This window comes from Piliocolobus tephrosceles, chromosome 8 (genome assembly GCF_002776525.5).
Source record: "Piliocolobus tephrosceles isolate RC106 chromosome 8, ASM277652v3, whole genome shotgun sequence".
Classification (NCBI taxonomy): domain Eukaryota; kingdom Metazoa; phylum Chordata; class Mammalia; order Primates; family Cercopithecidae; genus Piliocolobus; species Piliocolobus tephrosceles.
The window spans coordinates 1,387,816-1,413,740 of record NC_045441.1 but is presented as its reverse complement, the minus strand read 5'-3'; the positions used below and the strand labels follow the sequence as shown (position 1 = coordinate 1,413,740).

At 53.0% G+C, this 25,925-nt stretch overlaps 1 protein-coding gene across 1 annotated transcript in view; it reads right to left on the bottom strand.

Moving 5' to 3' along the window:
• The window catches only part of SDK1 (sidekick cell adhesion molecule 1), a 985,027-nt gene that overhangs the window by 114,378 nt on the left and 844,724 nt on the right, over nt 1-25,925 (bottom strand). Inside the window, exons 31-33 of the mRNA XM_026449463.2 lie at nt 24,377-24,475; nt 12,389-12,583; nt 8,437-8,638 (exon numbers count right to left, since the gene is read on the bottom strand). Coding sequence (XP_026305248.2) covers nt 8,437-8,638; nt 12,389-12,583; nt 24,377-24,475 — 496 coding nt within the window. The remainder of the gene's footprint in view (nt 1-8,436; nt 8,639-12,388; nt 12,584-24,376; nt 24,476-25,925) is intronic.

Genomic DNA, 25,925 nt, shown 5'->3' with positions numbered 1-25,925 from the left:
TTCCTTCCTTCCTTCCTTCCTTCCTTCCTTCCTTCCTTCCTTCCTTCCTTCCATCTGTCCAGCTATTCCACATGCAATGGGTCTCCTGTGCCAAGCCCCATGCCATGTCTGAGACTAAGACTTCAGCCAAACTCTTTTGTGCAGATGATGCTGGGATCTTGGTGAAGCCCTAGCTGGTCAGGGACCTGCCCTGCAGCCCATGCATGCTCAGTCACTGGCTGGTTCCTCTCAGATGCCCTTTATTTGACTTCTGAATGAGCAAGTGAGGAAGCTGCTCTGTTCTCCTCCCTGGCGGGCAGTGGCTCTTCATAGATGAGGGTTCCACCCTCCTCAGTTTCCAGACCAGAAAACTCGGGGTGCCTCAAGACTCTCAACCTCTATTACTCACGTCTAAAAGTCTCCTCAACTATCACTGTAAGCCAAAGCCCTCATCACCTGAAACCCAGTCTTCTGTCCTTACTCCCAATGGAATCTGTAAACCAGTGGCTTTCAAATGGAACCCTGTGGGCCCCCAGGACTCTGAAGCCTCTGACGTCCAGAGCCCCACATGGCCCGTATCAGCCAACAGCAGCTCCATACGCATCGGGTTTATGCATTCGGGCTGGGTCATATTTGGTTTCAGGGAAGGATTCTGCTTTTTAGAAAACTGATAACCATTTTTGGAAATCATGATCAGATGCTATTCCTGCTTTCAGGTCCCCGTCCTGCCTAAGACCAGGTGACAGTGTTTCTCTACCAGCTCACACTTCAAGGCATGCTTTTCCACTGCAACCCTCCAGAACCTGGTCTGGTCTTGCTACTTCCCAGTCCCTGACCGCAGGCACATCTCAGCCCCTCTGCACTAAGCGTCCACAACTGGAAAAACAGCCACAGGGGGCAGCTGGCCTTGGCCCCAGCTTTAATGGAGATGCTTCTGAAGTCCGACCATAAAATGACCTTTGCTCCAGGTTTCTGAGAGATAGCCTTTGCTAAGTTAAAACAAACCATCTCCCCTCCATTCCTAGCATCCTAGGAGTTATTTTGTCTCGTCTGGGTGGTAATCATGTGTTTTCTCCCGTGACCTCCCTGCCTCATCCACCTGCGCCGCCCACCATAGCCCCACTGGCTCCTTCTCCTCCTGTACCAGGAGGCAGCAGAGTGGGCATTAGGAACGTGGACCCCAAATTAAAACTGCCTGGCTTCTACCTCCCAGTTAACCTTGGACAGCATACTTTGCTTCAGTTTCCTTATCTGGGCTGATAATAGCACAGGCATCATGAAACTGATATGAGGCTTACACTCAGGCGAGGCACTCAGCAGAGAGTCAGGCATGTGGTACAAGCTTGCTACGGATCAGCTGTTCCCATGGACCTGTAAGCATTCGCTCAGATGGCCCTGCCCTGTGTCTCCTGTGCCCTGTTCCTTCCCTTCACCTTCTGCATCATGATGGGTGACATTTCCTTGATGACTTTACAAGACTCAACATCCACGAGGACAGGGACCGAGTCAGCCTCCTTTCCTGCTGTACCCCAAGAGCCAAGAACACCCAGGAGGCGCTCAGCAGATCTGTGAGAGGAAGGATTGAATAAGGACGCTATTCCCCATTGCTGAAGTTTCTCGGGGTGGGGAGGGGGGTTGCCTATGAGGACATAAAAATACCAGAGTCACATTTAGCACACAGTAGATGTTGCAGAAACGATTTGTTTACTTATTTATTTATTTACGATTATGCTTACTTATTGATGTATTTGCTTCCTCACTGGCCTCTGGCATTGAATTGTAATTATACTCAGCACTGCACTGTTTAGTTCTTCATGCTTTGCTTTGATCTGGGGGTTTGGAGCCACACTGCAAGCTCCTTGAAACCCCTCTTTCTCCACTGTCCTGCCTGGATCTGGCACTGAGTCGGGCACACGTGGTGTGCCGTAAATACGTGTCAGGTGGCTGGACAAATCAGCCTGGCTCCCAGAAAAATGGGGTCAGGTGCGCAGGAGGACAGAAAACAGAGTTCCTAGCATGAGGCCTGTGTTTTGCCGGACTCACCTCATTCAACAAGGATTGATTAAGTGTCTCTGCCAGCTTCAGGGAACACAGAATGCGGATCTGCGGGAGGTAACCCTCTCGGTGGAAGCCACACCAGTGCCCTGAAACCAGGCAGAACGCAGCTCCAGCAGCCTACGGGAGGAGCAGACCCACTGCCCAAATAAGACAGGCAGCGGGCAGAGCTATCATCCCCTCTCCTGGCCCTGCGGTCCTAGACGGTAGCGTCCTCTGTGCACTCACCCCAACCTGCCTCTTGACTTCCCTGCAGCGCTGCTCTTGTGGATGACTGGTCTACCTCCTAGGCCAAATGTCTGATCCTTGAGCCCCCCACCCCATTGTTCCTGCCACGCTCCCTCCTGTGGCAGAGCAGGACTTTGGTGACTCCTTGATAAAGGAACAAACGCCCACAGGACGCAAGAACACCCTCTTGCAACCCTTCTAACTCCCCCCAGTTCTGCACTCTGTTCATGCTTCCAAGCCAGCCCAAACCTCTGCTTTGGAGTGGGCCTGGCAGGATTCCAATGCTGGCTCTGCCACTACTCACTGGAGCAAGTCAGTGTCTCAGAGCCTCGCTGTATTCAGCTATGGACATGGAGATAGCAGCACCCGGGCTTCCAGGGCTGTTGTGAAAATGATATCGCATCACCCATCCTCATGGAGTCGGGTGGATCGTGGCGCACAGCAGGCAATGAATAAATGTGATGTGCTTTTTCCTGTCTTCCCGAAAGCTTTCCCTGGCTCCCCCGCCCCGGAGCCCTCACTTGTCCCCAGGAAGCCATCAACGCTGCCTGGTGCCCCCCCCGGGCCTTTGCTCATTCTCCATGCCTCACTTCCCAAATCTCCGTGTGCAAACTCAGAAGCTGGATAGATTTAGGGATATTTTTGAGAAAACATCTGCCATCTAATCTCTTTCTTCTAGTCATCTCAAACTCAGGAAATAAATAATTTGGATAATACAGGACCCGCACCATCTGAACTTGCTATCAGAACTCTTGCTACCCCAAATCAATAACCAATCTATTCAGAAAGCCAGTTAGTACTTGTACTGCCTCAGATGGCTAATCACATACACAAACTTGACCTCCACAGCCAAAGTGCTCTGGAATGGGCGTTGGGGAAGGACACACCTTAAATTCCATGTTCCTGCCTCAGAGCTAAATGCAGAGTCTTAAACAGGAGGAGCTCCATTCATTCATTTTGGTTCTAATATAAAATGGATGAGTGCTGAGCATCTTTCTAAAGTGATTCACTGCTGTCTTTATTTCCTTATCTGAAAGGCACTAAAAATGTTTCTTAAGAATTCACTATTGGCCGGGCATGGTAGCCCATGCCTGTAATCCCAGTACTTTGGGAGGCTGAGGTGAGAGAATTACTTGAGGTCAGGAGTTTGAGACCAGCTTGGGCAACACAGTGAGACCCTATTTCTAAAAAAAAAAATTTAAACATTAGCCAGGCATGATAGCATATGCCCGTAGTCTTAGCTACCCAGGAGGCTGAGACAGGAGGGTATTTTGAGCCCGGGAGTTGGAGGCTGCAGTGAGCGATGATGGAGCTACTGCACTCCAGCTCGGGTGACAGACAAAAACAAATAACCAACCAACCAACTAAACACAAACACTTAGACCTCACTATTGTATTACAAAGAATATCAAGCTCATGTATCACATCCTTGGCCAAGTTCATCTGATTCATTTTTTCTTCTTCTTTTGAGATGAAGTCTCACTCTCTCGCCCCGGCTGGAGTGCAGTAGCGCGATCTTGGCTCAATGCAATCTCTGCTGCCCAGGTTTGAGCAATTCTCCCGTCTCAGCCTCCTGAGTAGCTCGGGTTACAGGCACCCACCACCATGCCTGGCTAATTTTTGTATTTTTAGTAGAGAGACGGGGTTTCACTATGTTAGCCAGGCTGGGCTCAAACTCATGACCTCATGATCCTCCTGCCTCAGCCTCCCAAAGTGCAGGGATTACAGGCATGAGCCACCACACTCAGTTCATCTGATGCTTAAATAATGGTATTTTTAAAAATTGCATTATATGGTAAAAGAAAAAGGAAAAAAGAAAAAGGAAGGAAGGAAGGAAGGAGGGAAGGAAGGAGGGAAGGAAGGAGGGAAGGAAGGAAGGAAGGAAGGAAGGAAGGAAGGAAGGAAGGAAGGAAGTAAGTCACCCAAATGGAGCCAGGGCCGTTGTGCTGACATTCATTGCATTCCTGCTGTTTTCCATGCTCATTCCCTCTGGGCCTTTCTGTCTTCTGTTTGGACCCCCTGCACCTATCCCATGGGAGAGCTCAGAGGAGGAGCTGAGCCCATCACTACCGGACACACAGCCACCCCCTGAGCCCACACGGCCACTGCTCTGCCCTAAAGTGACACCCAGAACCTCCAAGTCACACTGGGCTCAGAGCCCTTCTCTTCTTCCTTTCTACTGCATTTCTGTGGGTGGCTACCCCGTCTCACTTCAACCATCAACCAGACACTGGCAACGCCTGAACACGTCTCAGACCCAACCCTCTCCCTGGGGGTCTAGACCCATATTCCCTGCACGTAGTCACGGTCACCAAATTTAGACTGTTAAACTCTTTATGCTTTTTGGACACTTGCAGATTTCACACAACTGGTGAAAGTAAAATGTAGCTTCAGGATTATTAAACAGGAAGGGAGATTACACTGTGGCGGTGTACAAAATATCACCTTCCTGGGATTCTCCTGTGACATGTTCTCTATTGATAGGCAGAGGAAGCATTTGTCCTAGTTATGGTCCCTTAGGAAATTGACAGCGGTCTCTCCTATACCAAATTAAACTGTCTGTCCTGAAACATGGACTTCTCCTTTCCAGCATAAAGTCCCAGGCACACAATTACTCTGTTTGGTTTCAGAAGCCTTCAGGAATAGTGGTTGGATTTTTTTTTTTCCTTCTTTTAGATGGTTACACAAAGGATGAGGTTATTTCTATCTGTGAACACACTGCCAATTAAGCTAAGCATCCTGTGTAGTTTGTTAAGTCAGGCTGGGCGCACCCGGCCACACTCCCCTGACCCTCGGGGCTGTGCCAGGAGAATTCCAGGGCTCCGGGAGGATGGTATCTGCCACTAGGAGTGCCTTCCTCTGGAGGGAAGACAACTGTGCCTCTCGAGTTCTGTTGCTGTCGCTCAAAGGGCAAGTTAGATGCCGGCAGGAACCTGGCGCACACTCTGACTATTCCGATTGCCTTATTTCTTGGCTGCCAGTTCGCTGGCGGTCAGTAATGGGGCAAACCTTGGACTCACAGAGCTGGAGGGAACAGCAGGATCCCCGCTTCAGCCCTGCCTTTCACAGATGAGAAGTCAGAGTCCTAGCAGGCAGCCAAGGGTTGGACTTTTCCAAGGCCACGTGGCTACTAAGGAGAGACTGACTGCCGAAAACTTGGTGTTCAGATGCGCATGTGTTGGGTTTTCAGATGTTGCTGACGCTTGTAAATTAACTGCAGGACATGGATTGTGTCTATGGAGCCTTGACCTCTGGCTCCCGGAATGTGACAACTACAAAAACCTCAGGAAATATCCTTTCCATTTAGAGACGTCGAGGCACCCGCATATGCGTTACTTAAGATATCTCTGCCTCAACGTCTGCGGGTGTAAAATGGGGATAGTGAGAAGTCTGGTCTGCATGTTCACACAGCTGTTATGAACATCGTATGAAATGACAGATGGAAGTGGTGTTGAAAGTGACAGGTGCTGGACAGGATGAGGGGATTCCGGCAATGATGATGGCGATGAGGATGGCGGTGGTGGTGGTGAAGTCCTGTCAAAGCTTTAACCACCATGCCTGGCTAATTTTTGTATTTTTAGTAAAGAGACGGGGTTTCACTATGTTAGCCAGGCTGGCTCAAACTCATGACCTCGTGATCCTCCTGCCTCAGCCTCCCAAAGTGCAGGGATTACAGGCATGAGCCACCACACTCAGTTCATCTGATGCTTAAATAATGGTATTTTTAAAAATTGCATTATATGGAAAAAGAAAAAGGAAAAAAGAAAAAGGAAGGAAGGAAGGAAGGAAGGAAGGAAGGAAGGAAGGAAGGAGGGAAGGAAGGAAGGAAGGAGGGAGGGAGGGAGGGAAGGAAGGAAGGAGGGAAGGAAGTCACCCGAATGGAGCCAGGGCCGTTGTGCTGACATTCATTGAATTCCTGCTGTTTTCCATGCTCATTCCCTCCGGGCCTTTCTGTCTTCTGTTTGGACCCCCTGCACCTATCCCATGGGAGAGCTCAGAGGAGGAGCTCTCCCATGGGATAGGTGTCTGGAAGCTGAGTGACTAGAACACCAGGGAAAACACCTCAGAGGGGACATCAGCTGGAGCTGCTGCAGCCTCGTTTTCCTAACACGAGGGGCATAACCACAGCTGTGGGGATGGAACAACTTTTCTAAATTCCAACCTGCCAGCATACGGACCTCACCAGATGTTGTGCCCTGCACAGGGGAGGCCAGGCAGTGGCTCTGGCCCTGCTGCGAACAAGCCCTGTGTACGTGGACCATTCCACCTCGATTTTCAGAAGAGCAGAGGGCTGCTTGGACCATGAGATTGGAGAGGGTGACTGTGCCAGGGTGGGTCCTTTGGGGCCGCAGAGAGCTGGAGCTGTGCACTGGGGCGTTGGCTTCCTTGTTGGTCTGTGGTCTCCAATGCGGGCCTGGGAGCCGCAGCATGGGTTCCATGGGTTCCCGCAGCATGGCTGACCCTTCTGGGGCTGCTCAGGGACTCTGGTCAGGATTTGCATTTGACACCCAGCTGTGCCTCCTGGGGAAACCGTGTGGGGCTGGCAAAGGTGACACTGGCATCCATGACCATGACCGCCCAGAGGGCCTTATCATCATCTCCAAACCTCGCAACTCAAAGGCCAGGGAGCTGAAGACGCCCGAGAACCCGTCACCTGCCCCAGATCACTCAATGGCAAGTGACAGAAGCCAGGCTGAGCCTGCACAGTTCCAGCTTCACAGCTCTGTACCGAGATGCCCGGTGGGCCACCCCTCCCTGGGCAAGTGCTTCACCTCCGTCATGGGCCTGGTCCTCAAGCCAGGGATGGGGGTTTTGGATGTTTCTCTTCTCTTTGAAACCCCTGTTGTCATATCTAGGACCAGCGACACCCACACTCCAATCAGCCCTCACTCCAAAGTCTGAACTTTGGCCCCAGGGCAGAGTAGGGCAAGGGTGGTGTTCTGAGGAGCTGCCCGGGGCTTCGCCTGAGACCTGCCTCCCTCCCTACATTCAGGTTCAGCCAGGCAGGGCTGAGATGGGCAGCCTCCAAGATGAAGGTGGCTGGGCGCCATGGAGGCTGGGCGGAGGCTATGGGCAAGTGACCGACTTTTCTGGCTGTGGTCTTCCTCTGTAAAGCGGGATCATGGTCTCCCCTCACTGGGTGACTGTAGGGATGCAGAGCTGACCTATGTGACCATCTGAGAGACAGAGGAAGCTCGGCCAGCCTGGAGACGACCGTCTCGTCCCCTCCACCCTCTTAGGCATTGGTGCAGGCTCCAGAGCCCATGGACACGGAGGGACTCACTCGAAGAGCCCCACTCCACGGCCTGGAGTGTGAGCTCAGCAACAAGAGACCAAACTCTGGGCCGATGAGAAGCACAAGGCAGGTATCCCAGGTGGCCCTGCCCAGGCAGGGTCTGCAAACCCGACAGGCCGCAGGAGGGCCTAGGCAGGACACATGGTGAGGGTGCGGGACTCCTGGGGTGGCTTCCAAGCCCTAGGACGCCCATCTGTGTGACTGTGGCAGTTTCCTTGTCTGTAAAGAGTGGGTGAGTCTGTAACCGCAGTCGTGAGGACCCTGGAGGACCCACAGGACACCGCTGCTACTGTCAATGCAACCCTCTCCCATGCTGAGCCCAGAGGTCCACTAAATAACTGAGTGGATGGATTCTTGTCTTGTCCCAGGCATGCCCTCCCATCTCCCCATCAGCCATCACTAAGGAAGCACAGCACTCGTGGTGCCATCCATCTCCCTGCTGCTTCGAGAACGCAAGGGGACGCAATGTCCCTCCAGCCCTGGACACCTGAGGCTGGCCCAGCCCTCCTCCACATGGTCCCCTCCCCATTGCCAGTCTTGGGAGGGGCTAGGACACTAGCCCACATGTCCAGCCCACCCCCCCATCACCTTGCCTCGCCAATCCCTGGGTCCTGGGGTGTTCAAACCAGCCCAGGAAGTTTGAACTTCCTGAAGATCAGACTCCAGGAAGGGGCTGGGGGTGGGCCCTTGGAGGTGGCTCCAGGATCCAGGAGTTCTGGGATTCCCAGCATGGGGAGTGTCAAAAAGAAAGGGGGCCTGTGCTCTCAGAGGTGCGCCTGCTTGGCCCACACAGACACCCCACTAGCTGGACAGGAGCTGGCTGGAGGCGGCCGGGGCACTGTTCCTGGTGGGCGGGGGTCCTCCTGCTCTCTCAGTACCTGTCAACGATGCAGGCTGTGGCCTCGTGGCTGATGGATGAGGAGTAGGTCTGCCACTCGCCCCGGGGCAGCTCTCGCACTTGCACGGTGAAGTACCGGATAGGGGAGGCCCCATCGCTGCCCGGGACCCACTGGAGCCGGAGGCTACGCGCGGTCACTTCTGCCTGGGGTACCAGGAGCTCTCTGGGGGGTGCCGGCCGCTCTGCAACCAAATGAGGACAGACCAGGGACATGTGAGAGGCTGCCCTTCCCAAGGAGGACCCCCAGGAGATCGCTCTGTTGCCAGGTTGGAGTGCAGTGGTGTGATCTCAGCTCACTGCAATCTCTGCCTCCCGGGTTCAAGGGATTCTCCTGCCTCAGCCTCCCGAGTAGCTAGGACTACTGGCATGTGCCACGACACCCAGCTAATTTTTGTATTTTTAGTAGAGACAGGGTTTCACTATGTTGGCCAGGATGGTCTTAACCTCTTGACCTCATGATCCGCCCACCTTGGCCTCCCAAAGTGCTGGGATTATAGGCGTGAACCACCACACCCAGCCAAGCAGCTGTCTGAAGGCTGACTTTGGATGCATTACTCGTAGAGACCAACAGATAGGAACAAAGCCACATAGGGGTCCCTAGGCTGCCAGACCACCAGGCACTGTGTCTGTGACGACTCCTGGGGTCACAGGGTCTTGGGGGCTGCTCCAAGCCCTGTGGTACCTTTGGTCTCTCTTTTTCTGATGTTGGGCTCAGTCCACCTTTAAAGCTGAATTTCCTCCTTCTTGCAGTCACCCAGGGCCTAAAGCATCTATGGCGTCTACTCAGTGTTGCTGTAGGTGAGGACACCTGCCTCTTGGATGGTTGTCACTGCCTCTGGTGTCTGCAGTAGCTTGGATGGGGGACGTGGGGTGCCCGGGGCCAGGCCCAGCCTGGAGTGCCCATCGTCTGCCGCTGCTGTGCCTCCGCACCCCATCGATTTCAGCAGAGAAGCCCCGCAGCGGGAGGAATAATTGTTTAATTGTTTATCATGAAGATTATTGATTCTGATTAGAATGCGTGGCGTGTGTAAAGTGGCGATTGATTGTTGGGCCGCAGTGGTGTGTGTGGGAGGAGGGCTCCGGTCTCACTTCATCAGCACTTGCCTCTGTAAGCACACAAGGTGGCCCAGAGTATCCCATTTCAAAGGCTCTCTTGGACTTAGTGGTAACTAGCAAGCCTCTTGGATTCCCTCTCCCTGAGCCACGAGGATGGAGGAGGGGGGCCCCCGATGGAAAATCTCCAAAATCTCTGGGCCTGATTATCAGGTGGCATAGTGTGGGGTGGGACAGTGGGGCAGGACTGCGGGGCGGGACTGTGAGGCAGGACACGGGGAAATAAGGGGACCTGCTATGAGACCGTCTGTGATGCACCTGCACACGTGCCTGGCTCGTGGGAGGGGCACAGTCAATGCTTAAGATAAATGAACCATAAAACCACACGAATACATTAGAGAATGAAGTCAAAATGTTTGCTTGGAAGAGCTATTACCATCTTCCTGAGAAGCCTTGAGTGCTGATACCTGAGGTGGCAGCAGGGCGATGGGGGCGCCCATTTCACAGGGCACCTCTTCCATGTGCTTTAATTGCAGAAGCACCTCGGGTGTCTGTGGTGACTGAGGGCTTTTGTCTCTCCAGCTAATAACATTAATAATAGTGATAGTGGTAGTGGTCATGGAGGGGATGTGCTTTCACTGAATGCTATGGGAGGACAAAAGGCAGGGGCTCACACCTGCAACCCCAGAGCTTTGGGAGGCTAAGGTGGGAGGATCGCTTGAGCCCAGGAGCTGGAGACCAGCCTGGGCAACATAGTAAGATCCCCATCTCTACAAAAATTAAAATAATTAACTGGATACGGTGGCTTATGCCTGTAACCCCAGCACTTTGGGTGGCCAAGATGGGTATCATGGCAAGACTCTGTCTCTTCAGAACATAATTAGCTGGGTGGTATGGGCCTGCAGTCCCAGCTACTGGGGAGGCAGAGGTGGGAGCATGGCTTGAGCCCAGGCATTCCAGGCTGTGGTGACCTATGATCACATCACTGCACTCCAGCCTGGGCGACAGGGCAAGACCTTGTTTCAAAAATAAAAAAACGAAACAAAAATAGGAGCGTGGCCAGAGCCGTGTACTCCAAGTGACCCTGCAGCAGTGCCTGGAAGCTCCCTCCCGTCCTCATTCCCACAAGGTCCCTGGGTCTGGCCGCGATGTCAGGACCCGGAGTGGGAGCCGGGGATGCTGAGGTGAGGGTCCTGTGGCACCAACCCTGGGTGCTGCAAGGCCCGAGGACGTGCGCGGAGCCCACTAAGAAGGGCGCCCGCTATGGACTCATGGCAAGAGTTGGCCTCATGGTGTCGGGGGGGATCCAATTCTCAGCTCCGCAGTTGTGTCTGGGCAAATTAATAAAACTCTCTCAATTTCCTCCAGCTCATCTTTGGTAAAAATCGGAGTTAATGACATACTGCTCCATGGGCTGCAGGGAGGATAGGCCAAGTGCAGTGCACAGAGCACCTGCCCCTGTGCGAGAAGCAGGGCCCTGCTCACCCTAGCAGTTCTCATCGGGAAGTCAGCTATTTGGAAAACTTACTTACTGAACACCTGCTACGCAGAGGACATGGGTTTAACATCAGAGACTGGGGGCTGCCTTCGGGGAGCTCACCCTCAAGTGTGGTGACTCTGCAGCCTTGCCCCAGGTACTCAGACTCTGTGAGCAACGTTGCTCTCCTTAAACCCGAGACTGTCTCATGTGTCTGAGACAGCAGGTGTGAGGTTGAAGGTGTGAATGAATGCTCATGTGTCTGACACAGCAGGTGTGAGGCTGAAGGTGTGAATGAATGTTCACATGTCTGAGATAGCAGGTGTGAGGCTGAAGGTGTGAATGCAATGCTCATGTGTCTGAGAGAGCAGGTGTGAGGCTGAACGTGTGAATGAATGTTCACGTGTCTGAGACAGCAGGTGTGAGGCTGAACGTGTGAATGAATGTTCACGTGTCTGAGACAGCAGGTGTGAGGCTGAACGTGTGAATGCAATGCTCATGTGTCTGAGACAGCAGGTGTGAGGTTGAAGGTGTGAATGAATGCTCATGTGTCTGAGAGAGCAGGTGTGAGGCTGAAGGTGTGAATGCAATGCTCATGTGTCTGAGACAGCAGGTGTGAGGCTGAAGGTGTGAATGAATGTTCACGTGTCTGAGACAGCAGGTGTGAGGTTGAAGGTGTGAATGAATGCTCATGTGTCTGAGAGAGCAGGTGTGAGGCTGAAGGTGTGAATGCAATGCTCATGTGTCTGAGACAGCAGGTGTGAGAATGAAGGTGTGAATGAATGTTCACATGTCTGAGACAGCAGGTGTGAGGCTGAAGGTGTGAATGAATGTTCACGTGTCTGAGACAGCAGGTGTGAGGCTGAAGGTGTGAATGCAATGCTCATGTGTCTGACACAGCAGGTGTGAGGCTGAAGGTGTGAATGAATGTTCACGTGTCTGAGACAGCAGGTGTGAGGCTGAACGTGTGAATGCAATGCTCATGTGTCTGAGACAGCAGGTGTGAGGCTGAAGGTGTGAATGCAATGCTCATGTGTCTGAGACAGCAGGTGTGAGACTGAAGGTGTGAATGAATGTTCACATGTCTGAGACAGCAGGTGTGAGGCTGAACGTGTAAATGAATGCTCACGTGTCTGAGAGAGCAGGTGTGAGGCAGAAGGTGTGAATGCAACGCTCACATCTGAGAGAGCAAGTGTGAGGCTGAACGTGTGAATGCAATGCTGTTTGATAGTGTGCCCAGCTCCGTGTTGGCTCAATGGGTGCTTTGTAAATGCTCACATCCCTTCTCTTTCTACGAAGGGAAGGCCGAAGCCTCCCAGGTACCCCACAGACTCCAGAGGGCCTGACGGAGGAAGTGGTGCCCGCCATGTCCGCAGTACCCCTGGGTCCCCCAAGGTCTTACCTCTCTTCTCGGTGGTGATGACCGTGGCCTCCAGTGGCTCCCCCCAGCCCTGCCTCGTCTTGGCAGACAGCCTGAAGATGTATGCGGACTCCGGGGCCAGGTCGGTGGCTGTGAACTGCCTCACCGTGGCGCCGACCTCCACGGTGGTGAAGGTGTGGGGGCTGCTGCTGGCCAGGCGGTAGGCAATCTGGTACCCTGTGGGCAGGCGACACGGGAGACAGCTGCTGAGCCACTCACTCACAGCACAGGGAAGCCCTGTGCCCACACCCTGTGCTGACCCCTGGAGTAGAAACCCCCGCAAGGCCATCTGTCTCCCCCATTCCTGGAGGTCACTGCCTGTGCACTGAAGGGTAGTCTTGGGGCCGTGATGAATGGTGGGGTTCCGCGTGGATTTCCCTCTGAGCTTGTTTCCTGCTCCATCCTTCACCGGAACAAGGTGTGAACATTGGTTCATCTTTCCTGAGGACGCTGGCACATGGCGAGCATGCCACAGGGACCCGGTCCCGCCCTGCTCCCCATGGGCTGCAGAGGGCTGTGCCTTTTCAGTCTCTGCCTCTCCCTCCCTCCTACAGTCTGGCTCTCCCACTCCTTCTCTGAGGAAGTCCTTTAATTCTCGCCAATGGCAGCATGACCTGCCCAGGCAGGACAGCAGCTCCACAGCTGCCATTCCTCCTTCCCTCCTTCGTCTTCCCTGTCTGCTTGCACCTCTGACCCCCAGCTCCCTCCAGGAACCCTGGCAACATCCATCCAGCCCTTCTGTGGCCCCACCCCTCCTGAGCAGCTCTACCAGGGCAGCTCTGCTTACAGAACCCCCCTGTGCTTCCTAGTTGAGGGAGGGTTCCTGGCTTGCTAAGTTCCTCAACTGGGAGGGGCTTGGGGCTGAGCAGCCGTTCCTTATTAACGATCACCCCTCTCCACTGGCCGTCCGAGGCCTCCCCTCGCTGGCGTCTGGAGGAGCCTTGTCAATTCTGCAGCTCCAGTCTGCACCCTGCCTGGCTCGGAGACAACGTGTGGTCCGGCAGCTGAGCTCCTGCGCTGATTGAAGCCAGAAATAATGGGGCGCTGTGGCTTCCAAAAAAATTAATAACTTGGTGTCAAACAAGGGAGGATGCATAGGGGGAAGAGTCGCACCCTGGCCTCACCAGTGCTGCCTCTTCGTGGAGCGGCCTCTGCATTGGGGGCTCACCCTCTGCGCGGAGGAGCTGCCGAGCGACCCCACGCTGCCTGCCCCCCGCCCTCAGCCTCTGTTCCGGGTGAACCCCTCCCTCTCTCTGCTCTTCCTGCTCTCGGGTCTCTGGCTCACGGACGACCGAGCTCACAGGCATGCTGCCAGCTCCTGCGCCTTGTCACTCATCCAGAGGTTTAACGAGTCCCTCCCCAGCTCGCCATCTGGGAGGTGGGAGGACAATTACACAGAGGTCAGACTTCAAGTGCATCCTTGCATCCGGCCCCAGGCATCACCGATCACTGTCAGCATCGTCATCACCACCACACAGACAGGGACACACGCCCTGCCCTGTCCATGACCCCATCACCTCTAGGCCCAGGTGTCTGCAGGACCCTGAACTTAGGCCCCCAGAGTGGCCGTCACAGCCACTGCCCCGCCCCCAATGGACAGGCTATCCTCCCCACAATGGGGACTGGGTGTCCCAAGACTTCCTGGATGTGGCCCTGCTGGCCTCAGGCCTCCGGCAAGGGTGTCCCTGCTAGAATTCTGTTCCTTCCCAGTCACTGACTGACCGAGGGCAGCCTATAGATGGTGGCCAGCTCTTCCCCCGGGCCTCCCCTTCCGCCTGCGACTGCGTAGTGAGAGCTGGGAGAGGCCCAGCTCTTCCCCCAAGGCCTCCCATTTCCCCCACCCCTGCACAGTGAGAGTAGGGAGAGGGCCAGCTGTTCTCCCAGGCCTCCCGTTTCCCCCACCCCTGCGTAGTGAGAGCAGGGAGTCTGCTGTGTGCACACAATGGAAACCCAGTCTGAGGCTTTGGGGCTGCTGGCCACCCTGCACCCTGACGGTAAGGAAGGCGTAACCACAGCGGCTACACCGCTGGGCACATCCAGACAGAGACCCTGCTGCATCCCTCCAGCGCTTCCCACGCCAGACCCTGACCGCAGGCCTGCCAGGAAGCACACGATGAGGTCGTGAAGCTCAGAGAGGGGTCCCCAGCGAGAAAGTGATGAGGGAGCCGGGCTGGAGCCCCGCAGGTGCCTACTCTTCCTGGGGGAAGTAAACACCCACGTCGATCCGTGAGCAAAGGGAGCGCGTCCCCTCGCCAGGCCCCAGTTCCTCGGGACCACGGATCCCAGGGCCCACCACGCAGAAGCGTCCTCTCCAAGAGAAGCCAGCGGGCCCCTTGAAGAAGGACACACCTTTGGGGGCGCATGTCTGGGCTGGAATCCCGCTCTGCCAATCATTCGCTATGTGACCGTGGATGAGCCATGACGCCTCTCCGAGCCTCAGTTTGCTGGACTACCTGGTGCAAGGAGATGACAGGACACCTCACGGGGTGCCAGGAGGGCTCTGGGGGCTCACGGTGGTGATGACGTGGCTGGCACAGCCATACCTGGTTGCTCCTGGCTTTAATATTATTACAAAACAATCGTAGTCACGACTTCTCCTCCCTCCTCCAGCTGGCAGGACACCTTCCCTAGCAGTCCCTCGCCCTATAGTGGCCGGTATGACCAGAGTTATCATTCCTCACACAGTCTTCATGGAACCTCATTCCCAGGACCTGTCTACAGGCACCGAGGCGGGGTCGGCGCCTTAGGCCCTGCAGTTCCAGGACAGGGTGGTGAATGCCACCAGAGGCAGCACAGGGGCCCAGAACAGACACGGCCGAGCCCCCAGCCGGATGCTGAGGAGTGACACCCCCAACTTTGCAATGCCTGACTGGCTACCTACGATGTGTGCTCAGCACTGAACAGACCACAGAGCAGGACTCCCTGGGCCGGAGTTTCCCTATGAAGTGTAAATTCCCCAACAGAGTCCTGCTTCCTTGGGGCCAGGAGAATGACCCTAATTCTAAGGTCTCTGGCAGCTGCATTCTGCCTGGAAAAAGCATCTCTGGCCACAGAATCAATGTTCATCTGGGAGACCTTCTAGGCTTAAGCTGCCTTTTATCTAAAGACACTCAAGATTCTGTTACAGTTTCTTGAGATGTATAATATTCACATGGCTCAAAAATCATGCAAAAGTGCCAGGTAAAGAGTGCAAAGCGGCCGGGCACAGTGACTCACGCCTGTAATCCCAGCATATCGGGAGGCTGAGGAGGGTGGATCACTTGAGGTCAAGACTTTGAGACCAGCCTGGCCAACATGGTGAAACCCTGTCTCTACTAAAAATACAAAACTTCAGCAGGGCGCAGCGGCTCACGCCTGTAATTCCAGCACTTTGGGAGGCTGAGGTGGGCGGATCACAAGGTCAGGAGGTCGAGGCCAGCCTGACCAAAATGGTGAAACCCTGTCTCTACTAAAAATACAAAAATTAGCCGGGCGTGGTGATGGGCGCTTGTAATCCCAGCTACTCAGGAGGCTGAGGCAGGAGAATCACTTGAACCTGGGAGGCGGAGGTTGCAGTGAGCCAAGATGGTGCCGCTGCACTCCAGCCTGGGTGACAGAGCAAGACTGTGTCTCCAGCAAAAACAGAAAACAAAACATAAAAAAACAAACACACACAAAACCAAAACCATCAAGAATGAAGTGCAGCCTGGTGTAACTTCAGGCATTTGAATATCGTTCCTAGAGATGAAGAGATACAAATCTCTCCCTAAAGCAGCAGAAATCAAGTTTGCGTTAAAAACAGACTCATGTATGTATGCTTGGGTTTCAGCCTGCTCCCTCCACACTGTCGAGGTGGGATGACCTCACTGATTTTGCACAGTGGCTGAAGAGATTTCTTCTTCACAGTGTGAAAAAACATGCCTATCTCAGTTGGGCGCAGTGGCTCATGCCTGTAATCCTAGCACTTTGGGAGGCTGAGGCAGGTGGATTAAAAGGTTAGGAGTTCAAGACCAGCCTGGCCAAGATGGTGAAACCCTGCTTCTACTAAAAATACAAAAATTAGCATGGTGGTGGGTGCCTGTAATACCAGCTGCTCGTGAGGCTGAGGCAGGAGAATCACTTGAACCTGGGAGGCGGAGGTTGCAGTGAGCCAAGATTGAGCCACTGCACTCCAGCCTGGGCAACAGAGTGAGCCTCCATCTCAAAAATAAAAACAAAAACATGCCTATCCCTAAGAGTGAAGAGAAGCCCTGGCTGGAAGATGCTCGGAGGCCTGGCCCCAGTAGGCAACTAACGAGGGACTTACCCGGCATCCCTGATGGCCCGGAACGTGCCTTTCCTACAGATCTCACCAGCCTACCTGAGTTCCCTTGATTTGTTACTTAATATGTTGGAGAGTTGTATGTGATTAAGACTTCTCGCTCAAAATCCACATTGCCTTTCAGTGACTACGTCTGAATTAATGAGGTGTTATTTACTTTCAGGAGCAGGGCATGGTTACAGATGTGTTTTCATTATTGTTTAATCTTCACTGTTTCGCCATGTTTTATCTCTGCTCAGATTATTCCATTGCTAGAGGTAATAATCCTGAGATGAAATGAAGATGTTGTTCAAAGGCCCGTCCTGTGGATCACAGGATTTGGGGATTATGTGGGAACCGGTTTCTTCTTGCCAAGCCATCTGAGGTTTGCTTACAGACCCTCCTTTCTATCAATGGCCGCGCCTGACTCTTCTGCCCTCCAGGGTGAGCCTTGTCCTTGGCCACGCCACAGACTGCACAGGCTTCCATTACATGGTTACGCACGTGCCCCTTCACCGCCCCGCGTGGGCCTCACCTCACCTGCCCTGAAGGATACACTGCCTCGGATTTGTGGACTGTTTCTCGTGTGTGGTTCCTTGCCTCTCTCTCAGAAGCACCTGACTGGACAGTAGGGAGCCAGGAGACCTGGGTCCTGACCCAGGCCTCGGGCAAGTTCTAACCTCTGCCTGATTCTCAGTTCTCATCTCTTGCTATTAATCATTTTTTAAAATTTAAAATAGAGATGGGGTCTTACTATGTTGTCCAGGCTGGTCTTGAACTCCTGGGCTCAAGTGATTACCTTCTGCTTCAGCCTCCCAAAGTGCTGGGATTGCAGGTGTGAGCCATTGTGTCCGGCCTCTATTCATCTTTTTTTCTTTTTTTTTTTTTTGAGACGTTGTTTTGCTCTTGTTGCCCAGGTTGGAATACAATGGAGAGGTCTCGGCTCACTGCAACCTCTGCCTCCTGGGTTCAAGCGATTCTCCAGCCTGTCTCCCGAGCAGCTGGGATTACAGGCACCCACCACCATGCCCAGCTAATTTCGTATTTTTAGTAGAGACAGGGTTTCTCCATGTTGGTCAGGCTGGTCTTGAACTCCTGACCTCAGGTGAGCCACCCACCTCGGCCTCCCAAAGTGCTGGGATTGTAGGTGTGAGCCAAACGCACCCAGCCTTTGGTAATCATTTTTCTATGCATATGAGTACTCAACAAACCTGGATTTCCACACTCAATACGAGTTTTTCATTCTGCGATTTCTGCACAAGATAGCAAATGCATGTTTTCCCTTTAGAAACATGAATTTTAATGACTGCTTAATAGTGCACTGTGTGGCAGTGCTGCTGGGCCGAAGGAGGAAGGCGGGAGTTTGCAGTGGGGTCGCCCTCCCCTCCCCTGACCTTTAGGATGCAGGCCTGGCAAAGCCCCTGTGAGATAATGTATGCAGATTGCAAAGCACACTGCCATCCCTGCTAATTGCAGAAATCTGGGTTCTTCTTTTCTCTTTGATCTGGTTCCCTAGGCACTGGAAGAAAATTCCTTGGCCTCTGGGTTCTATTTGTATCTTCCTGTTATTTGCCCTAAAATAAAGATAATATCACCTGGTTGCCACACCATGGTCTGCTGAACATAAAGATGAATGTCTATAGCTCACCTTCCCACGTTTAAAAATTCCTAGACTCAATGGACAATAGAAGACAGCTTTTTTTTTTTTCTGTACCTAAATGGCACAAAGTAGCAGCTGAGTAATAGTCCTTGCATTTTTAGAGAATAATGATAGATGGTGTTCAGAGATAAGAGCGTTTCCGTGGAAAAGGCTAGTTATGTAATTACAGTTACAGCGAGATCAGCAACACTGGCGTGCTGAACTTCAGCGATGCAAGGCCAGAAGACGGCGGCGTGTGCGAGGGAGGAATGAACAGGCCGAATCAATAGCAGCAGTAAAATGCGGCCTACGAGAAGCCCTGTTTTTAAGGGTATGGGTGAATTATGATAATACAGGCATTAAAAGGAGCAAGGCCAAGTACGAGACACATTGATCCAAATAGAAGATTAAAAACATAATGAGAGAGGCCTGAGTGGGTTTCTGAATACACCTGGAAGACGGAGGCGGCACTGCGCATTTAGACAATCAGAATCCAGAAAGGGACCGCGCCACGGGCCTGAGACAAGTTCCAGAACGGTCCACTGCTCGAAACACAAGAAGGTGGCACTGAGGAGCTGAGGCTGGATGCTGGAAGCCTTGTAGGCATCTCAGCTCCGGGTCAGCCTGAAGACTGACGCCGCAGAGCTATACACAGAGCAATTTGGGGACTTCTGTCCGGAGGTTTAAGGTGGCTGCAAAGCCTTTGAGATAGAGCCTTGCTCTGTCACCCAGGCTGGAGTGCAGTGGTGCGATCTTGGCTCACTGCAAGCTCCGCCTCCTGGGTTCAAGCCATTCTCATGCCTCAGCCTCCTGAGTAGCTGGGATTACGGTTGTGTGCCACCATGCCCAGTTAGTTGCAAACCTTTTATAAATTGTGCACTTCCCTGGGAAACAAAAGGCATAGTCTGAGAGTTGCTGTTCAGTGAGCATCACCGGGGCCCCAGTGCTCAGGACCCCGAAGCATGACCATCAGGGGCACGTGCTGCTGATCTCTCTGCAGCTGCTGTTGGTGGGCGAGTGGGTCAGAGAACCTGCGAGCCACTGAATGGCCCCAGGAGGCCCACGCTGGCCGAGCCTAGATGCCGTGGTCTGTGGGTTTTGCAGCTTATCCGTCCGAGGGCTGGGGATCAAAATGCTGAATCTGCAAACAGGGATCACATTTGCTGGAGCTCCCGATTCTCAGCGGAGTTCCCACACACCCTTCGTCATAAGCTTAAAGGTAAATGTTAGGCCCTCCTGCTGGCAGGGCGGGATCCCGCGTGTCTGGCCAGGGCAGGCCCACGTGGGTCTGAAGAGCTCACGTTAGCATCATCATGTTAGCATAATAGCAGTCAAGGGCATGTGACATCAGCTGGGGGGGGGAGGGAAGGATGTCTGTACTCAGGGGCCTCCAACCCCATCCCTCCAAAGAAAAGTTCTAAATGCTAAAAGCACTCCACAGTAAAATATTGATGCAAATAAGCAAGTTTTTTCTCCTCTCGGCGCCTGCTGGTGGTTCACGCTGTTTATCTCTTTTGGAAATGCAAGAACATGTTTTGATATAGATTACAAAAGCTCGGGCAGCAGAGGTGTTTATGTTCTCAGAAGGCCAAGCTGCCGGAGTGGGAACATTGATTCAAGGTCTCTGGATGTAAAGTGAGTCGGGCGAAAAGATGTTTTGCTTTCTCCCCTGTGAACACCTATCTGAATGGGCGAGAAGTGTCTTTCCGTCTTCCCGCAGCCTCCGCCGTGTGGTGTGCCGGCTGTAATGACACACGGGTGACAGGTTACCTGGACAACAGGCATTACAATTACAACCCAATGCTGCATGACAGAGGAGGCTCGGCAGCGAGGCTGTCTGCCTCGCAGGTAGACACGGTGCTGCGTGACTCAACAGTGTTCGGCTGTGGTTGGAGTGCTCAAAGTATTTAAATGATCACCCTTCTCCTTACCTGGGCTTCAGTGGTTTTCAGCGACCACAAATCAAGATCCATACGTCCTGACGCACATTAGGAACTCTCTGCAACCCGAACAGCCTTCTAAATTTTCTTTCTCTTGTCAGCAAGAGCCCTCTGCTTCAGCAACCAGAGTCATGGAGGACAAATCAAGGCAGCACACCACGGGTGCATGCCACGGGAATACCAGGACCAGGCTGAGCCCCCAGTGATCCAGGAGGAGCTCCCAAGTCCAGAGAACCTCCAGCCTCCTCCGGTGCCAGGGAAACGATGAAATATTCTTTTTTTTTTTTTTGAGGCACAGTCTCGCTCTGTCGCCCGGGCTGGAGTGCAGTGGCCAGATCTCAGCTCACTGCAAGCTCCGCCTCCCGGGTTTACGCCATTCTCCTGCCTTAGCCTCCCGAGTAGCTGGGACTACAGGCGCCCGCCTCGTCGCCGGGCTAGTTTTCGTATTTTTAGTAGAGACAGGGTTTTACCATGTTAGCCAGGATGGTCTTGATCTCCTGACCTGGTGATCCGCCCGTCTGGGCCTCCCAAAGTGCTGGGATTACAGGCTTGAGCCACCGCGCCCGGCCTACGATGAAATATTCTATGTGATACGGAAGCTAACGTTTACTCAGCACTCCCTATGTGGCAGGCACTGTTCTAAATGCAACTCATTGAACCAGTGAGGGAGGCATGAGTGTGCTTCCCCTTTGAGGGATGGGGAAACTGAGGCATGGGAAGGCTAAGAAACATGCATAAATTCACCCAGATAATAAGCACAGGCCGAGATCTGAGTCCAAAACATTACCCACGCTGCCGGCCTGCTTGTCGGGGATGCCGTGTTGAAAACACAGAGGAAAGGAAAAGCGGGCAGTCCCCAGGTTCGTGCCATCCGACTTGTGCAGACGAGAGCTGCTTTCTTTCATGCTATTTCAGTGAATCTGTAGTGAACATCCTTGTACGTTTCTCCTTGTGCACACAGGCAAGAATTTCTCTAGGGCGAAGGACTGGAAGTGCAGAGCTTCTGGGGTGTGGCGTGAATGTGGTCACCTTTCCTGGGTATTGCCAGAGCACTCCCCAAAGTGGACACACCAGCTCCCTCTCCTGGCAAGGGTGGAGGGGTCTTGTTTCTCCACATCCTCATGTAAACTTGGCATCATCACAGCTTCTTATGGTGCCAAATCTGGTGAATGTGAAATGGGATTTTATTGTGGCCTCAATTATCATTTTATAGTGCTCTTGTTGTCAGAAAAGGAAATGTCAGAGACACTCTGGAAAGTAAATGACAGATGATAAAACAAGCTGATGGGCTCACTGGACAGCGGGCTTCACGCTGTGCTAGCGGGCGTGCTGAAGACAAGCCTGACCAGGTGGACACGTGGTCAGGGAGCGGGGCAGTGAGGACCTGGGGCTACAGAGGACATTGGTGTGAGTCCTCAGGAAGGTCAGAGGCCCTGGAGAAGCAGGTGTGTCAGGCAGAGGGCTGGGCCTAGGGCTGGCTGAGGCCAGAGCCTCCCCACATGTGCAAGGAAGCCCTGGGTCAAAGTCTCAGCACTGGAATCTGAGCACGGGTTTGTCTACAGCAAGAGAGAAGCACAGATGAAGCACATGCTTTGCTCCTGCACCTGTCCCACACCTTCGCACTCCAGAACTGATTCTTGGCAGCCTGGTAAGGTGACAGTGAGTGGACAGAGGTGACCACAGAGTGAGGACTTGCCGGGAGGGTCTACCGAGGCCGGCAGTGGGAGCCGGGGGCCCTGCCAGGGTGGAGGTGGGGCTGGGGTGAGCCTGCTTCTTCACAGGGAACACCATTCTTGTGGACTCCTGTGCCTCTGTCAAGGTTTCTTGTTTCACAGCATGCTAGGGACAGGTCCTGGGTAATCAGATATTATCCGTGCTTGTTCCAGAAAAGGCTGATGCCTGGGTGCTGTGCTGAGGTTAGGGCCTGCCTGGGTGGGGCTCCTGCAAATCTCTTCACCACAGCTGTCTGCTGGACAGACCATTTCCTACCCCGAGACTGGGCTCACTGCGCAGGCACCAGACGTGGCTCGTAGCTCCCTCTCCGCCGGGCCAGGCCCTGAAATGCTCACCTCCACAGTGGCTGCTCATCTGAGATTTTAGTAGCAGGAACCCACAATTCCAAAGGTCGCCTCATTGAGAAATGCCATACTCAAAGCCAGACACTTCTATCTGGCAACTCCAGAAATCACATCAAGAAAGAGGCAAAGTGAAAATAGGCCCAGCCTCCTGGTGCAGCAGACTGAGGAAGTTCCGGGGCCCCCTCTCAGTGGAAGCAAGGGCTCATTAACCTTGCAAGTTCTAACCTCTGCCTGATTCTCAGTTCTCACCTCTTGCTATTAATCATTTTTTAAAATTTAAAATAGAGATGGGGGTCTCGCTATGTTGTCCAGGCTGGTCTTGAACTCCTGGGCTCAAGTGATCCTTCTGCTTTGCGTCCACCCTTCTCAGGCTGCCAGAGTGATTATCTCAAAGGCAAATCTGATTGCGCAGCTTTCTCACTCAAAGACCTTGGACGAGTTCCTGCTGCCGTTCAACACAGGCCTCCAAACTCTTTTTTAGTGATGTGACACTCTTCACACCAACTCTTAGAATCCCAAGATCAAATGCAGGCAAAAGTGGTGAATTTTACCACCTGTTTGTAAGTCTGGGTTTATAACTTTACCGTACATCACCTAGAACACAGGCTGGATGAATCAGGGATCTCCGGTGTGTCAGGATTCCGTCAATATCCCGAGAGCTAACCTGGGGCTGGGGCAATGTTCTGTGGCTGCCCTGCTTTCCTCTAATAGGCCAGTTTAAAACGTCTGGGTTTCAGGACTACATTCTCCAGGACACAGCGGTGAGCTCACAGTAGCTCAAGACCTGGCCCAGCCTCCAACCCCAGCCTTGGAGCTGTCAGTGCTCCCACAGGCTGAAAGCATTCGATCTTGGCTGAGTGGACACCCTCTTCCCTTCTTCTAAGGCTTTAGAAGCCACCTATCTCCAGATCCCACTCAAAAGGAGCCTTCCACCCACAGAGACCCCACCCAGAAGGAGCTGTGTGTGAGGCACTGGATGAAACCTCTTTCAGACGGCTTATCTCATGGTACTCTCAACGTGTGTCTCCGTTACGGGACTGTGGGCATCTCGGGGGACGGGCGTGCCTCGTTCATTCCTCACCCGCCACTGTGCGTGAGACACCTGCGCACGGAAAGTCCTCCATTTGTCTCTGTGAAAGGGTGAGTGAATCAAGGAACTGGGGATGTTTTAAAATAGAATTTGCTGCTATGGGGAACTGGGGAAAATTCAGGGTTTTCATCAGTGTTACCAGAGTTGGTATGCCGGCTGTAATGCTGAAACGTCAGAAGTAAACAAATTCCCTGGGAACCAAGGCATGTGCTTCATCTCCGTGGCTTCTTACAAGGATTGGGTGCAGGTGCTGTAGGAAAGATGTTTCCGGGAACATGGGAGCAAAACCCAGGTCTGAAAAACTAGCCTGTTGTTTCCCAAACACACAGCAAAATAGCCTGATATTTCAGAGCGGAAGGGGAGGTTGGTTACGAACGGTATCGCCATGAGCCGCAAACGAACGTAAGAAATTCCAGGTTTACAAAACGTAAATTTCATTCCATACGAATAACCCTTAGTACGTAGCTCAGAAAACAGTCAAGAGGCCCGTGATCATCTCGGTTCAGGAAATGCTAGGCTGCTGGAGACAGGCTTTTGTTTAACCTCATAAACATCTAACAAACAGGGACGACATCAACTTGATTATTATTTCTCTCCTTTTAAACATCATCACTCCTTTTTTTTTTTTAATTCTTATTTTGGGGATAGGGTCTTGTACTCTCTCCCAGACTGGAGTGCAGTGATGCAAGCTTGACTCACTGCAGCCTCAACCTCCTGGGCTCAAGCGACCCTCTCACCTCAGCCTCCCAAGTAGCTGGGACCAATAGGTGCATGCCACCATGCCCGGCTAATACTTTGAATTTTTTTTTGTAGTGATGGGGTCTCACAGTGTTGCCCAGGCTGGTCTTGAACTCCTGGGCTCAAGCAATCGGCCTGCCTCGGTCTCCCAAGGTGCTGGGATGACAAGCCTGAGCCACCACGCCCGGCCACCGCCGCTCCCTTACCCAGGATGATGCCGTTGGGCTCCTCCGGAGGCTGCCACACAATCCGCACGGAGGTGAGTCTCACTTCGGGGAACACGAGCCTCACTGGTGGGCCTGGAGCTGAAGGGAAAACCACAGGGATCCAGAGGTCAAGACAATGTTCCTTGGGTGCGTGACAGGTTCCACAGGACTCTGAGGGTCAGCTGGGTGCAGTAACTACCACAGGCTACAGTGTCATGGGTTTAGAACCCTCTACAGTTTTGGACTGATGACTTCTGGAACCTCACTGGTAGTGTGGCTCCCTAGGAATCTTCAGCAAACACTTCCCTTTAAACCCTGCCCAGCTGCTTTCCAAGACTCAAAAGCAGGGCTCATGAACTACGCCAGGAAGAGCATGAGTGTAACCAGCCTACCAGGATGCAAGCAGACCAGTCACTAAATGACTCTGAGAGCAAACATCAGGTTGAGAGGTAGGATTTCCCTCATCTGAGCTCCGATTCCCTTACTGGGTTTGACATCTGCAAAGCGGGTGGTAGATAAGGCGGCCTGAAGTTCCTCCCAACTGTAACGGAGGTTACCATTTCTGACGGAAGAACACGTTTATCCTCAATCATTTTTCTCGTAGGCATGCCACCTCTCTCCTGCATCATCCTAGATAATTAAGAGTTGACGTGCACAAATGCATATAATAATTCTTGTGTGTGGCTCGGTGCGCCAATAATTCAAAAAGCAGTTAGGTGTGGTGGAACTGCTGAATAATAGGGTCGTAGCCCTCATAAAATACATTTACTTAAATGAACAGGCAAGTAAGTGTGTGGCCAATATGAGAGCTTCTTGTTGGAATTAATAACTGATTGATTCCCAGTTAAGAGGCAATGGGCATGGAACAATCAATGTGAAAATAAAAGGATGTATGTTCGTCATTCTGGGCTGCTGACTTCTGTCCCCGGCTATGAAGCTGGGAATGGTATTTTAAATTTTGAACGTGTGTTATGACGCCTAGTTTGGGGTGAAATAAATGTTTGAAGGAGGCCACCAGGCTCGCAACCAGGACTAAGTCACAGATACGCAAACACTGACTTCAGTCTAAAGTAGTGTCGCAGCCGGGCGCGGTGGCTCAAGCCTGTAATCCCAGCACTTTGGGAGGCCGAGACGGGCGGATCACAAGGTCAGGAGATCGAGACCATCCTGGCTAACACGGTGAAACCCCGTCTCTACTAAAAAATACAAAAAACTAGCCGGGCGAGGTGGCGGCGCCTGTAGTCCCAGCTACCCAGGAGGCAGAGGCAGGAGAATGGCGTGAACCTGGGAGGCGGAGCTTGCAGTGAGCTGAGATCCGGCCACTGCACTCCAGCCTGGGTGACAGAGTGAGACTCTGTCTCAAAAAAAAAATAAAAAATAAAAAATAAAGTAGCGTTGCTCCCCTGAGCCCTTTCCTGGGCTGTTTACGGGGATTACGCTGGAATGCAGAGGAGGAAAGGCGTGTCTATGGGAGCGCTGTGGGAGAGGAAGTGGCAGCATTCCAGGACTCAGCGCCTGCTTCAGGAGGGAACAGTTGCCTTGGGCCTGC